Source organism: Brachyistius frenatus, unplaced genomic scaffold, assembly GCF_029030835.1.
Source record: "Brachyistius frenatus isolate BFR_SWC_R1_liver_20210118 unplaced genomic scaffold, ASM2903083v1 Contig_29, whole genome shotgun sequence".
NCBI classification, from domain to species: Eukaryota; Metazoa; Chordata; class Actinopteri; family Embiotocidae; genus Brachyistius; species Brachyistius frenatus.
This window is the reverse complement of record NW_027210628.1, coordinates 1,549,964-1,565,984: the sequence shown is the minus strand read 5'-3', so window position 1 is coordinate 1,565,984 and position 16,021 is coordinate 1,549,964. Positions and strand designations below refer to the sequence as shown.

General features: G+C 40.5%; 1 protein-coding gene across 1 annotated transcript; it reads left to right on the top strand.

Annotated features, from left to right (window-relative positions):
• The first annotated feature begins 11 nt into the window (after window positions 1-11).
• matk (megakaryocyte-associated tyrosine kinase) lies at window positions 12-15,539 on the top strand. The gene is made up of 13 exons (XM_069699067.1): window positions 12-245; window positions 554-601; window positions 2,098-2,211; window positions 2,303-2,418; window positions 2,848-3,067; window positions 4,445-4,538; window positions 4,697-4,762; window positions 4,925-5,024; window positions 5,237-5,321; window positions 6,238-6,311; window positions 6,492-6,687; window positions 7,265-7,351; window positions 10,994-15,539. Exons 2-13 carry the CDS (start codon window positions 593-595, stop codon window positions 11,192-11,194), a joined length of 1,362 nt encoding a protein of 453 aa, XP_069555168.1. The 5' UTR covers window positions 12-245; window positions 554-592; the 3' UTR covers window positions 11,195-15,539.
• The last annotated feature ends 482 nt before the right edge of the window (window positions 15,540-16,021 follow it).

The window sequence follows — 16,021 nt, the reverse complement described above, 5'->3', positions numbered from 1 at the left end:
TTGAGAGGCAGAGATCGCGAGCTCACGCCAAGGTGCCTGTCCTGAACTGAAACCCGCGCGGAAGCTGGGTGCAATGGAGAGATTTTTGATAGAAAAATGTGACCGCTGAATGACACCAGGAGGCTGCAGCAGCTGTTGAGGATTTTGAAGTCGTCCGTCGTGTGTGGTTGCGTGTTTCTCCAGCTGTCCTGTACAGAGAGGAGGAGGAGGAGGGAGACTTTCCGCATCTCTCCACAGAGCCGCAGGTACTGAAACATTCATGTCGACCAGAGAGCAGACAAAGCTATCAGGGCAGCTATCCTCTGGCTTCTACTTTTAATTTGTGCGACAGGAGCAGCCAGGCAGAAAGCTGCTCTGCACAATAACATCCTCTCTGGTCTAAACTGTATTTACAGCCCCGTTGTTGAGAGCTATTCTCAAGGTTCGTGTTTATACATGTAGACTACACAGTAAAGCTATGTTTTGTACACACACTATAAAACGTAGCTTTACTGTGTAGTCTACAATATTTTTTATTTTTTTTGTATCTGGTTGTTCTTTTCTGTCTTAACAGGTGTTCAACACAGAAATATTCTCACATCCAACCCTGCTGATGGCAAAGGTAGGCGCTGTAGACGTGCAGCTGTGTACAGGTGTAGTTTACCTTTCATTGGAATTCATTTAAGTGGCAATTAACTGCCCTTAAATCTCATTGTTGAAAAATCCTGTTTATGTCAAAGACTGTACTTTTCTTACTTAATCTTAGTGCCGCTCTTGACACCATTGATTACAACATTTCAGTACAGTGTAGTGACTGTCGCATATCACTGTAATATCCCAGCTCACTTTGGGCGAAGGCAGGGTACGCCCTGAACAGATCACCAGTCATCACAGGGCCAACACAGAAAGACGGGACAGAAACAAAGACCCTTCACGCTCTCATTCACACCTAAGGGCAATTTTTTCCATCACCAATTCACCTGACTGCGTGTCTTTTGGATGGTGGGAGGGAGGCTCCACTGTGCTGTCATTAGGATTAAAGTAACTGCAGTATAGGCAGGTTCATCAGACAGATTTTATTGCGTTTATGTCAACAATAACTCTTCAAAGCACAAAAGTTAATCCTGATGTTCCACAGGGTTCTGTATTAGGTCCACCACAAGGTTTCTTTTCAAGTCATACATTTCCAATGCAGCTGTATTTATGAAACAAATCATTTAATCAAACCATAAGCATGTCTTAAAGACATCAAGGCCTGGATCACCTGTAATTTCATCCTTCTAAACCTGAAGTTATGTTTTTTGTCCCCAAACACCTCAGTAACTGAATATCTAACCATGAGTTACTCTGAATGACATTGCCTTGGCCCCCAGTGCTTCTCTGGGGAACCTCAGAGTTATTTGTGACCAGCATATGTCATTCAATTGACACATAAAGTAAGTCTCTCGGACTGCTGTCTTTCATCCGTGCAATATGTTTAAAACCAGGAACATCCTGTCTCAGCTGAAAAAGTAATCCATGCATTTGTTACTTCCAGGCTGGACTATTGTAAATCCTTATTATCAGGATGTCCCAATAACTCTTGGAAAAGCCCCCAGTTGATCCAAAATGCTGCAAAAAGAGTACCGACAGGATTTAGAAAGGGAGATCATTACTCTCCCATATTAGCTTTCTTTTATTGGAGTGAAATGAAGAATAGAGTTTAAAATCCTTCTGCTGAAATCCCTCAATGACAAAGCTCCATCATATCCTACAGACCTCATAGGACCATATTACCCGACAGAGCGCTTTGCTGGCTTAGTTGTGATTCCAGGAATTTCCAAAAGTAGAATGGGAGGAAGAGCTTTATGCTTTCAGGCCTCAGGTTCCTCTTCTGTCAAACCAGCTCCCAGTTTGGGTTCGAGAGGCAGACACCCTTTCTGATTTTAAGATTAGACCTAAAACTCTCCTTTTTGATAAAGGTTATAGTTAGGATAGGGTTGCTACTTTTTAACATGAATGTTTTAATGTGTTTTTTGTTATTTGTTTCGTTGTTATTTTCTGATTATCAAGGGTTAAGGACAATGCTGCTGGTTGATTTTACACTTTTACACCTCTCCTGCTGTTTTTCCTCGTCAGATGAGTTGGGCTGCTGGGACACAGTGTGTAGCAAAGGGGCACCACAGGAAAGCCAAACCTGAAGAACTGGTGTACCACAAAGGGGACATCTTCACTATTGTTGACACGAGCACGGTATCGTCACTCATTATTTTCACAGAGGCTGTATAGGAGTTCGTTTGTAAGTGAGAATAATTTCATACAATCAGACTCCGCTCTTTTGTAGAAGAAGGGATACTACATGGCCAGACACAACACCACCGGAGAGGAGGGACTCATTAACTCCAACAACGTGCGTGAAAGAGAGGCTCTGCGAGTCGACCCCAGCCTCAGTCTCATGCCGTAAGTCTCCTCTGAACCTCCCAAGTAATCGTTATGGGCTCGTATATCTTTGGGATGCCCCTATGTTGTCACGTAGATCACATGCACTGTGACTTTGACATGGAAGCACTCTTGTGTCTAAGTTTAGCTACTGCGGTCAACCTTTAAAACATATCTTGTGACTACACAGTGTGGGCCGATGCTGGAAGTGCAAACAAACATTAATCACTTCAACTTCCTTTTTTTGAGATGTTAACAGCCGAATGTTGGATAGCTCTGTTCTTTCACCTCCTGCCTGTTGAACAGGTTAAATATGTGAGATATTTAGGGCTTATCTGTGACCCCATATGAATACTGTGTCAGTGTGATTTGCTGACAACTTGTGCACGAAGCACAGGATTAATTTTAGGCAAATGTTTATGGTACCAAACCTTTGTTTTCTTTCACCAGCTGGTTTCATGGGAAGATCTCTGGTCCAGAGGCGGTGTGTAAGCTCCAGCCGGCCGAAGACGGCCTGTTCCTGGTGCGAGAGAGTATCCGTCATCCTGGCGACTACGTCTTGTGTGTCAGTGTGTCTGGAGAGGTCATCCACTACCGGGTGATTTATCAGGACAACAAGCTGACCATCGACAAAACACAGTTTTTCTACAACCTTATTGACATGATAGAGGTAGGAAAAGGGCTCACTCAAGCACTACTTTCAGATAGTCAAACAAAGTTGTATGCACTTTCTTCACTCTGAATGTAGAACAGGGATTTCAGACGCAACTTAAGTCACCAATCTGAGAAGGAACAAGAGTCTACAGCCATTGCGGCTATGTGAGATTTCACTAAAGCACCGCAGTGCTTTGAGCACAATAATAATGTTAACATGGAGTTTCACAGGTTCAATGTTTTCTATGTTTGCATTCCTATTTCAGCATGTCAGCGCAGTAATATTTTGTAATGAGTATGAAACACAAGCTGATGCTCTTGAGGAAGACATCAGTAGTTTTCCAGTTATTTGATCATCTGACAAGGTGACCTAAAGTGTGTGAAGAATGTGTGTACCAATTTTTTTATATTTAATAATTTTTCTGAAAATCAGAAATGTCAACCTCACAGTGACGAAGACTAGTAATAGTAAATGGTATTAATAAATCCCTGTCATGTCATTATTTGGCTATAACCTGTGACAAAGGGGTGTGTGTGTGGATAGTGCCCCATTTTAAGGCTTCACAGGGCCACAGTCCCAGGCACTCTGATGCCTGCTGTATTTATGGCCAGTGTTTTGGAAGCCATCAGTAAAACTGACAGCAGAGTAAAAATATATATACTTCATGAGTCGAAATGGAGTAGTGATAGTGATATTTACAAAGTACAGCCCTTTTACGGTTTATCTGTATTTGTCCTGTGTTTGTGTGAGGGTGCATTGAAAGCTTTGCTCTGGAGAGATGGCAGCTCTTGCTCAGCTGCGTCTTATCAGTGAGCTACAGATGGCTTCAGGCCTGAGTCAGACCGGCTGACTTACTGCTGCAAGCAAATGGAGGGAGGACAGCTGAATAGTTGAGATGAGTCATGTCATACCTGCTTTGTCCCAGAGCCTACAGACCATTAAAGCAGGCTGGCCAAATGTGTCATGATAAATTAAAACTCATCATTTAGTGGTGCAGCAGTACTCTGTTACAGCTGTTAGAAAACAGAGACATTACACTGCCATGTGGTGTTTCTCACATCATGAATGGAATGTTCTCACTGTTAAAACCTGCTGTCCTTAAATAGATTTACCAGATGCAGTCATTGTTTTTTTTGTCACCCCAGAGTCTGTGTGTTCAAACGCCTTCTTGAATGCAGAGGGGCCCTTGTCAGAGTTTTAGTGAGTCCATTAAACTGTCTAGAGATTGAGAAAACAATATACACCTGTATATCCATAAACCTTATGTTTGTGGCAGCCTCTACTCTTAATGGTTTAAGAATTCAGAGAGAAACCAAGCGTAACCAGATGACAGAAAAACATCTACTATAAATAACTGAATGTGTTCAGTGTCGTGTGTTTTCATCTTTGCAGTTCTACTCAAAGAACAAGGGCTCTATTGCTACAACTCTTCTGAAGCCCAAACAGAAACAAGGAACCAAGTCAGCTGAGCTGGAGCTGTCTAAAAGTAAGCCTCATGTGCAGGAGTACGTCTATAGATAACTGTGGTAGGAGTGTAAAAATATGATCACAAGATGAGGGCTTCTTTGGAAAGATGTGGTTATTTTTTTGCATGTCAAATAGTTGTGTGGGAGGTTGAGTTGCTCATGTATCTGTCCTCTGCAGCTGGATGGCTGCTGGACATCACAAAGCTCAAACTGGGAGAGAATATTGGAGAGGGGGAGTTTGGGGGTAAGCTGTCTTTTTTTTTTTTTTTTTTTTTCTTTTCTTTTTTTTTTTTATCAAACTATATTTGTAACCTCACAACCCTTTCAGCAAAGAAGTGTCAGCAACAAGTGTCAGTTATTCAGATGTATTCTGATGGGTAAACATTGTGTGACTCTCAACCCCTAGCTGTTTATGAAGGAGAGTATATGGGCCAGAGGGTGGCAGTGAAGACCATTAAATGTGATGTCACAGCTCAGGCGTTCCTGCAGGAGACCACAGTTATGACGTGAGTCACACATTTTCTCAGTTTGAAATGTTTTCCCATTTTGCCACTTCTGTCAAAATACAGAAAGGCTTGTATTAACTGCAAATAACCCACGTCCATGTCGTCTGCTCATTGAAAAATACTGTGATTATATCAGTTTAAATGTGGAGCGTTAGGGTTGGTTTTTCTGCTATCAGTCCTGATTTACTTTCATGTGGATTCACTTCATATAGGAAGCTGCAGCATAAAAACTTGGTGCGCTTGTTGGGGGTCATCCTTGACAAAGGACTTCACATAGTCACAGAGCTCATGACGAAGGTACAGTTAACCAGGGCTGGACGGGGAGAAAAAAAATTGGCTCTGGCATTTTGATCCAGATTGGTCACACACACCACTCATCTATGTCCTCTCTTGGACGTGTATAAACCAACTGTGGCACTTATTTAAAACACTAAAGCTATTATGAGTAAAAGGGAATCAAAGAAGATTAAGAGAGAGGAAACATGATAAGTACCTTCAAAAATTGTACAGTCCACTACGATGAATCCTAAAACAAGTGATACATCCTGTGTATTTTACATTCTCATTGTGCTCCCCCACCCTCCCAGAAAATAAGTGGCTAGGCTGCGAACAGAGAATTATTTTACCACTACTCACTTAAAGCTGAATAGGACTGTATAAAAATATGCTATTGTTATAACAGGGTGAAGCCGAAAATAAAATGACATTCAGGAAATAAAAGCCACACTCTAGTCACCCTATCAAAATTCTTTTAGGTATCAAAATTTGTGACTGGTGGATAATGTAGTTAATGTGCTTTCTCCCGAACAGCATCAGTGAAGACTTCCTATTTGGCGTTTCATTTGGATGGAAAGTTGGTCTCAACAGAAAAGTGGACTGAGCAGCTACAAAAAAAGCTTTCTGCCACTTCACCACCAGCAGCGTTTTAATAAAATATTTTTTATCAGGATATTAACCTATTAGTTTGCAAGAGTAGCTTTATTTGTATTATGGGTAAATACATTGAAAAAAAAAATCATACAATCATATGTCTTGCTGTCAGTTTGAATTGCCAAAATGCACCTGCAGATTTGACCTTTCTCACCTTTGAAATTGTGTTGGTTGCTGGGCCTCAGTATGGTTTGTATTAAGTGCTTTGGTGAGATTTGAAAAATCATTTAAAGCATCACTTTGTTTAGCATTTTGTATTTTATCACTTGTTTGTGTGTTGCAGGGAAACCTTGTTAACTTTCTCAGGTCGAGGGGACGTTCAGTTGTAAACTCAGTCCAGCTGCTCCGCTTCACTCTGTGAGTTTGAACATTCAAATTAAGCTTCAATTATTTTTATGTTGCGTACAGAAAAATCTATAACATGTGCAGATTTGTGGAGGGAGTTTGGGGAAGGAAGGATTCTTAACTGCATTACACTGTGTGTGTCTTTAACAATGTATTCTGTGTGTGTTTTTGTGTGTGCATGTTTGTGGTCAGCGATGTGTGTGAAGGGATGGAGTATCTCGAGTCAAAGAAGCTGGTTCACCGAGATCTGGCAGCTCGCAATGTCCTGGTCTCTGATGACAGCGTGGCCAAGGTCAGCGACTTCGGTCTGACCAAAGGGGACTCCAAGGTGTCCGATAAAGCCAAACTGCCGATCAAATGGACCGCACCGGAAGCTCTGAAGAAAGAGGTCAGTTTAAGAAGGTGCTACGCTGCTTTTATTTCAACTTGCATTTAGGTATCTGTATGAGTATCTATATTTTTACATTGTGCTTATATTCCTGATTAAATACAATTATTAGTACTCCATGGTCATTCCAGCTAAATGCTCCTACAGCTAATTTTAACAGTTGGTGTGCGAACATTTAGTGATCACTGAATCCCTGCAATCCAATTAATGTGTATGTATGTACATAAAATAGCTAAACACAGTTTTACTTGATTCAAAATTCAAAAATTTAACAATGAAAAAATGATTGTTCTTTTGGGTACTTATAATAAGGCCTTTTTTTTTTTTAAATCATCTTTTTTTATTCGTTTTAAGCATAGCTATTATTAGTTACCTAGAAAACAATTGATGGAAGGACCAGATGTTTATGTTTCTCTGTCATGAATTGCCTTTTCTTTTCCTTTAATTCCTCTTTTAATCAGTATGCAAGAGTTGGATGATTTACTGGATTTGTAACAAGCTATAAAACCTTTTACAAAGTGTGTCCTCTTAGAAAGAGGTACTACATTTTACATACATATGTGTTCCCATCACGCAGAAATTCTCCACAAAGTCAGATGTTTGGAGCTACGGTGTTCTTCTTTGGGAGGTTTTCTCGTTTGGTCGTCAGCCTTACCCTAAGATGGTATGTAGCACCAGTACGTGTCACTGTCGGTGTTTTTTGTGTGTCAGTTACAACATCCTCATAGAACATCATTACCTTTCTTGCAAAGAGTTAGGATTGAAGATTGCTACCATTGTCATATCTTTACAATAAATATGGAGCCAGCAGCTGCTTTGCTTAGCATAAAGAGTGGAAACATAAGGAAATGGGAAACAGCCCAGCTCTCTCCTAAAAAACTCTCCAGCCAGATCACAAGTTTACCTAACAAGCCAAATTGTAAAAATGACAAGATGTGGCTTTATGATGGGTCACTACTGTCAATCAACCAGCAGTCAGCATCTTCTTCTCAGCAAATGTGATGCTTCGAGAGGTCACGCCACAAAGAGTCTGCAAGTTCTGAATCAAAATAGGTCACTTTCCTGACTTCCTCCTCCAGCATAAGGACTCAGGAAATAGTATCATGTTTGCATATCATGTCAGGATGCACCTCTTTCACATAGTAGGTTTGTCAGTGGAAAAGTTGCCAGGCCTAGTGGTCAGATTCGTCACCAGGTCGTCATCACTGGATCGACTTACAGCAGCTGAGCAGGAAGTCCCTTCAGGTCACTCGGATCATAATAGTGCGTCAGTGAGGATAGAGGTTTAACAGTGAACACGAGCTGTGCTGTGCATTGTGATTGGACAACATGTAGAAATAATCTCATTATTCTCAGGTAGTGACTTAATTTACTTAATGGACTTTTGTTGTAGCAAGAGGAAGTCTCTCTGTCTGTGACGTCAGTGTATGTAGTGTGTGTAAGTGCTGACAGGGAGCAGAGGTTAATGTCAGAGGATGTCTTGGACAAGTCGACTGCGACAGAGAGACTCTGAGAGGGAGGAACCTGTGTTACTGAAACACAGCTCTGTTTGTCACACTAGTCTCTCTCGGGTAATCTGTGCTTCCCTGACCACTGTGGTAATTCGATCGAGGTTCAGTGAGGACATCGGGATCAGCAGGATCAGGTGGCATTAAATGAAGGGGTAGTTAGTACCACATGACTTCGGTGAATCTTTTGCACCTTACTTCAGGTGGTGCCCTTTTAAATTCAAGATGATTACCTGCTAATTACAGCCTGTTTAACATATACGCAGGTTGATTTATTTGGGTCAAGTTTAATTTCCCTCAATTAAACTTTGCACCTATTAATTTGTTATCTGTTGGCAGAGAGACCAAGCTGACACTGAGAAAAAAAAAGGTACCAAGAAGGAGTGTAAGTGTTTGTCTGTGTGTGTGTACTACTGTAGGGACATAAGTTGGTTTACGCTGTCACATTGTGGGGACCTGCCTCCCTCGTGAAGACAAAGAGTAAGGGGCCTATTTTTTGTCCCTGGACAACACAAACGCAACACAAATGCAGGTTCATTGGTATTTTGGTGAAGTCACCGGGCTTTGCGGCGCTTTGAAATTTTCGTAGACCAAGGTGAACCTGGCTGCACCAAGATGAGTGGAACTGCGCAACAGGGGGTGTATGGTTGAAGAAGCGCTGGTGCAGTGCTATTTTGGTGTCAGCTCTGAGGTGAACTCGCTGCTCTAGAGGCCTATTTCTGTGGCTTCAGAGCCCCAGAGTGCACATGAACAGACCTATCTAAAATTACAGACAGGTTTGGTGGATGTCCTGCGTATTTAAAACCATTGACATAAATAATTAAAGATTTTTTTTTTTATAAGACATTTTGACTTTGATGTGAAACAGGCAGTTTCCGTGCGTCATGACGCAGTAGTCAGACTCATCCATGAAGAGGTAACAATTCAAAAACCTTCCTATTTGCTCATCTGCTTTAGTAGTCTCGCCAGCCGTGCAAGATGCAAGACCACAGAGTGTGACAATGCATCATTTATGCACATAAAGTTAAAGCAGTTTACATACAGCATCTTAGGTCATTTAATTAATGATCGCAAATTAAATTAGGCACACTCTAAGCATCAATGCAGTTTATTTATTAACACCAGAACATCAGTAACGTTTGGAGCACATTGCTCTTCATCAGTGTTGTTGATACATTAATTGTGTAGGGAGCTTTAAGTGTGTGTAATTTACCTTTGCTCACTCCTCAACATCGTTTCAATGACTGATTTCACTGTATTAGATGAGTGTTCTTTGTTCACACGTCTATAAGATGCAGGTTTTGTGGCGGCAGTTCTCATAATATTTGTAGTAAGAGCTACCTCAAGGCAAATATGTTTCTTCCAGTGTAAAGTTTGGATGGCGGTGTCGGTCTGCTCTTTCTTCATTCATAAGAAACTGACAGTCTGCTGCATCGCAACGGTCTTAAAAGGAGTGAGAGGAGCTGATTTGATTGGCCATGATTAACCTCGGCTGTGGTACACCTTCCAATTATCTATTCCTCTTACTTTCCCACTGTGCTGCAATGCGCCTGCGTTTGTTTCTACCAAAATACCAAACAAATTAGCCACACCTACCTGCACCTTAGATGCACTGTGCTGCACTCAGGTGGACAAAAATACAATCCTTAAGTCATTAAATTTTAGAATGAAGACTTGGACTGCGTTCCAAATAAATCCGTCTGCCGGCTTTGATTATTTTACCCAGAAATGCCTCTGTTTAACACACACAATAAACATACTAATGGAATCTGTCCAACAGCATAGTGGTACTTTTGTGTGGTGTTTCACTACGGCTGCTGCTTTCTCGGCCGCAACAGTTTGAAAATACTGCAGGTTGGTAATTCCCTCCCTTTCAGCTACATAGCCATAATGGCGAGCGTTGAGGGTGAAAAGTGTCTTATCGTTTCATACGCAATTTATGGAGCCGTATGGGTACATCAATTAGATACTGTTAGTGCACTGGAAACACTCAAAATAGCAGGTGTAATTACGTCGCCTAAGTACGTGATTTAGAACACAGCATCAGTTTACAGTGGGAGTGAGATTAGGTGGCGTTTAAGGTCAGAGTAAGAGTTAAGATCAGGTAAGTATCACAGTGGTTATGGCTATGGTTTGAGGCTGTCAGTGTAAGGTCCCCTAAAGTCATGGAAACTCAATATTGTGTGTGTGTGTGTGTGTGTGTGTGTGTGTGTGTGTGTGTGTGTGTGTGTGTGTGTGTGTGTGTGTGTGTGTGTGTGTGTGTGTGTGTGTGTGTGTGTGTGTGTGTGTGTGTGTGTGTGCGCATGCGTGCGTAAAAATCCTCATCAAGTTAAAACAGACAGAGAAAATGACTTGTAACGGATGTATATATATTGAGTTTCCCTATTGTGGGATTAATAAAGTCAATCTTATCTTATATATTGCTTTATTAGAGTTGTAGTTTAAAATTGTAGCATGTTTTTCTACTTTATGTATGGTGAGGTTGTTCAGTCAGTGGTTCCAAGAAGAAGGTTTCTTAAGATAAATCTGAGGGGTGTGCATGATTTATGTCATAAAGTTGTTTTAATTTCCCCTACTATCTGACATTTTGAGGTGCTTATTGTGTTAATGAGTACTGAACTTTGCCAAAGCAGTCATAACGCTTTCCTGTCACTGCCTCTAGTGATTGTTTTTTTTTTTACTCCAGCTAAACCGTTTTGTTGGAATTGCTTTTAATTCAGATAAAAACCTGTTTAACAATTATCAGTTTGCAAAAAATCAATCCTGCCTCTGTCTCCCTTGTTGCTCCTTCGCTGTAGTCTCTAAAGGATGTGAAGGAGCGAGTGGAGGGAGGTTATCGCATGGAGGCTCCAGACGACTGTCCCCCCAGTGTTTATGACCTGATGAGGCTTTGCTGGGATCAGGAGCCTCGCAGAAGACCTGGCTTTTCCAAGCTGAGGGAGAAACTTGAACGGGAGATGGGTAAACTCACCTTGGGCCCCGTGTCGGAGTGTTCGTAAGGGATCAGGTCTGGATCTGGATATGGATTTTGTTCTTGAGTTATTTACAATGTTGGAAACGGAGTACCAGCTCTGGGTCAGGTAAAACACATGATGCTACCCCTCCTTGTTTAATCTAGTGGAGGGTAAAGTTGTGATTTTTAAAACTCTGGAGCTATGAACTTATTAAACTTTGCCTTTTGGGTCTGAGCAGAACAAAACTGTGTAAATCCGAACAAGGCAGGTTCACCATCAGATTTTTGTGCCACACTAGCAGCATGTCAATATGGATGATAACGTCTGTCTGTGAACCGGTTCATCACTTTGGTTTAAACTGAAAAACCCACAGGATTGCCATTAAGCATTGTACAGACAATTCACCTCAAAGACTTAAGTGATGTCTTGACTTCTCTTCGAGCGCCACCACCAGGAGGTTCCCTTATTTTTATTTTTTTTATTTATTTATTTTTTTTACAGAAATGTGTCAACAACTATTTGATGGATGAATTTTAATTACTTTGGTCGACCTTTAATTTTTTCCTCTATGGTTAAAATTTCAATGTACATATCCATAATGCAAAACCAATTACAATGTTATGCTAATTAGAAAATGCTAGCATGCCAACAACATAAACTAGGGACCTTAATTTGCGTGTTTCCGTCTGTACACTTCCACGTTACTACATTTACTGGAGCTGCGCATGAATTTTGACAGTTTCGTGTTTTCTCAAATCGACACAGACGTTTTGCACAAACCAGAAATGATGACGATAACATTTGAATGCATCCCACTGCCAAAATATCTGCCATCTTTGTTTGGTCATTTTATTTGCTGCCAATTTCAGCAGGTTGAAAGTAAGTCGGTGGTCCCTCCACTTCTGCTACGTAGCCCTGATGATAACTGTCGAGGGTGAAAAGCGCTAGATATTTCATAGTTAAGAGTATGCATAGTCCACTGCATGTTGCCATACTTGTCATACTTGTGCACTCCAAATAACATCTGCAAGTATGTATGCAAAATGAGACACGGCCTAAGATGTTAAACATGATAAAGATCATATGGCTGGCATCAACATGTTACTCCCGTCACTGTGCACATGTTAGCATGTTGACATCAGCATTTAGTTAAATTACATGACTCTTGATCTTGTTTTGTTCTTTGTGTGAGTTGCATCTACGGCGGAGCTTCAATCTGGACATTAAGAACTAAAAGGGAACGCAATTCACAGGACAATGCTCTGCCACTCGGTCAGGTGACGCTATGCTTGTAGCACTGAGCCGGTGACCAAAACATGTTCACGGTTAGCTTGAATGATAAGTCTGGTGATATCTTGTGTTTTTCTTTAAGTCAACAAATACAATGACAAGACAAAAATCAGCAAAGAATTAATTGAAGTATTAACCAGTGTTGAGTGTTTAGCTATATCCTGATATAACTTATTCCTCTCTACTATGCTCGTGTTCTTTAGAAACACAGCAATAAGCCACAATTTGAATGGGTAGACTTAGAAAGAACAGTTCATTTTGGGTCTCACACACACAACTGGCTGCTGAACGCTCGCCAAATCTGCAGCTGAAAACTCTCCGAACAAATGCGCTGTTTCATGATTTTTTTTTTTGAATAGTTAAAATCTCCTGTGCCTCTCTGTTTTGTAAAGGAAACTAAACGTTACCTTTGTCGCGCTCCTTTTAAGATTTACATTGATCGGAACAAATGAGCCACAGACAGAAGAAGGGATATCCCAAAGTATTGAGAAATGGGCTGCCACATTGTTTTTTTTTTTTTTTTATGGGATTTGTTGACAGCTGACAAAAATATAAGAGTATCACCATAAAGTAGTATTTCATAGAATGGATATGAGTGGCAGTGCCATAGTGTTGTAGAAATACTGCACACGGAGTCTGAATCTTCTGAATGACATGTTAAATGTTTGAAAGTGAATTTAGTTAGTGTGTTATTGATGTCTGAATATGATATTATTTAAAAAAGAATTGTTTTACATGTAAAGTCGGCAGGTGTAGTTTGTATTTATGTCAGAGAGAGATGCCAGAAAAATAAGAAACATACAACTCGGAAAGAGAAAGGGAGGATAGAAATGGACAAGTTCAAACATTAGGAGGGTTTCGCAGGACTTCTTTCTGACTTTTATGAATGTCGTGGTCGAAGATGATCTTGGGGGTTCCTTTATAATGTTTTGTTTTTGTTTTTTTAGAAACCAAGCCTAATGTTGTTTTTTGTCCCTTTGTCCATCTCACTCCACTGGTCAGAGTACTTGGTGTAGACTTTGATTCAATTCATTCAAATTTAATTTCTTTCACAGGACTAAATCTATGGGAAATACTGCATTTATTATTACTTTCTCTTCCATCCTTATTTGGATTTTGAGATTATAGGAGTGACTTTGTGTTATCCATTGTCCTCCTGGGATCTCGTGGGCTTTTTGCAGGTATATTTTGTGCTTTCCCTAATCTATTGGACTTCAGATGTTTATTTCACACACTCTATTTATCACAGGACACATATTGCTCATTTCAAAGCATGTGATTATCAGCTGCTTCTAAAAAAAAAAATGCAGTAAAATTTTCATTTTCCTGATAATACTAAAACATTTTCACCGCAAATCTCATCACAAAATGAAGCCTCTTTTTTGTCACAAGACAGAATTAAAGATGTCATTTGATTTAAGTCTACGTAAGCCTGGTATTTGTCAGTGTCTCAAGAGACGGAGCACAAATTGAGGCTTGATCCTCTGCCTCTCGTTATCACACAGCGAGAGCGCGGGTCCTCCACGATTTGTCCAATCTGCTCGGTGTTTTTCTGAAGCTCTCTAATGGGATGAGCGGCAATTCTCTGCGCAAGGATTTATAAAGGAACCAAATGTAAAATAAATAAACGAAGATAATAATAATGTGCTTCCTTTGCTAAGGATGAGCTCTACGAATATCGGCAGATATTTCCCTGCTGTTGTGTGTGTGTGTGTGTGTGTATGTGTGGAGATATCGGGCCAAAGCTTTCCTGGTAACCATATGTCAGTGGGTGAGATGTTTTTCTCAGATGGTCTAATGCCTTCTAAAGTGCGCTTTCTACTAATACTTAGCACTGAGCTAATGCTGCCGTAGCGGCATGCATTGACAGACAATGAGCTGTCAGCAGTTGTTTTCAGTGGTTACAGAGGATAGACAAGGGCAGACATGCAGTGCAGCCCACAAGTAGGATGCCATTAACACAATCTTATTGTGTCCTTGCACATCACTATGAGCCTGAAATGTTGACTTTGAGCTTCAGATTTCAGGATGCATTAATCAATTGTAACATTTACGGGACATTATAATGGGACCAGCTGTAGTTGGACAAACTGAGATCACCTTGTAGTCCTAATGTGTTATTTTTGTTTGTAAACCCTTTGTAGAGGATGACCGGCTGGAGTGTTTTACCTGTAGACGTCAGTAGACACTCGTCCCTGGTGATGCTCCAGCAGGCCTGTACTGCAGCAACTCCCAGTTTTTCATAGTTTTTTCATTGACAGGGATGATTTACTGCAACAATCCTGCAGTCACACCTAGTAGTTTAAATGTGGATGTAAACAAATTAAAGCTGAGAGTCTGGACTTCGTCACTATTTACCTTTTAAAATTCAGTTTGCTGGTGTCCCTGTGCCTCGACTTACAGGCTGCACAATATAAGCCTTATTTTTGGCCTTTCAAAAGTTGCGTCTCCACGACGTTACATGTCCAACAACAACTGTGTCATGTAAAATGAATGGATGTCAGCCGTGGCACCGTACCTCACAGTTTTGTTTACCATAGATACGCTAAGAAGCTCATGCCGGTCTGAGGTCACTACCAAAGCAGCAGCCCAGCTGTCTGAGCCAATATAGGTATTGGATTAAAGATGCTCTTCCTAGAAAATTGTATCATGGCAGGAGCTGCTCATCCCTGGAGAGCAATCTTCCTCTGCTAAAGAAATCAACTGCAACCCTTTAAAGACAAGTCTTTAGTGTGGTAAGCCAGACTGATTGGCTTTAAAAGGCAACTTCTCAGGTGTGATATTTGCATATGTTTTTTTATCCATTACGATTATTGGTTTACTTGCCATCTCTGCACAGTTTTGGGACCTGGGAACTCTGGGAAAATGTTTTAATTGGGGCCAAGATTTGAAAGGGACACTTCTGAGTACATTATTTTGAGCATTCTATAATTACGGTGTTATGATTTACTTAATTCTTAGGAAACAATTTAAATACAGCCTTTTACTTATCATAATGATTATAACCTAATACATTTCATACAAGAAATGCAGCTTAAAGTGCTTTACAGCAAGAAAAGTACATGCAGTGTTTCACATAAAACAATTATTCGAAGGAAGATAAAAACATGTTAAAATGTAATTAGAAAATATGTTATATATTAAAAATATTACAGAGTATTTCTATAAAGTGGTGTTGCTACTTTTACTTAAGAGAAGGATATGAGATCTTCTTCACTGTCACATTAGTTGGTCAGCGAATCCATCTATTATTGAGTCGATCCACCACATTGGTTGGCAGAAGTTTTATCTGTGCCAAAACTAGTCATTTTGAGTTTTATGTCTCACTCCTTTTAATAATTCCTGCCACAGAATTTTCCTCTTGATCAATGCATACCACCTTTATACAAGTGATGCACCTTCTGCTCTGAGGCTGATCACTCACACACACACTTTTTAAAGAAAAGCTCTTTTACCCAATTACTTACACTGGGATCAGTCATCGAGTGACGTGAATACGGGGTCAATAGTGCAGCCCGGATTCACCTTTTCTGCCAACTATAAATTAGGCCAGAACACAAAGTACTATATGTAAGTAGGTCA

Coding starts and splice junctions, on each gene's coding strand:
- matk (XM_069699067.1), top strand. Junction 3,068..4,444: donor ACCTTATTGACATGATAGAG/GTAGGAAAAGGG, acceptor TCATCTTTGCAG/TTCTACTCAAAGAACAAGGG. Junction 4,763..4,924: donor TGGAGAGGGGGAGTTTGGGG/GTAAGCTGTCTT, acceptor CTCAACCCCTAG/CTGTTTATGAAGGAGAGTAT.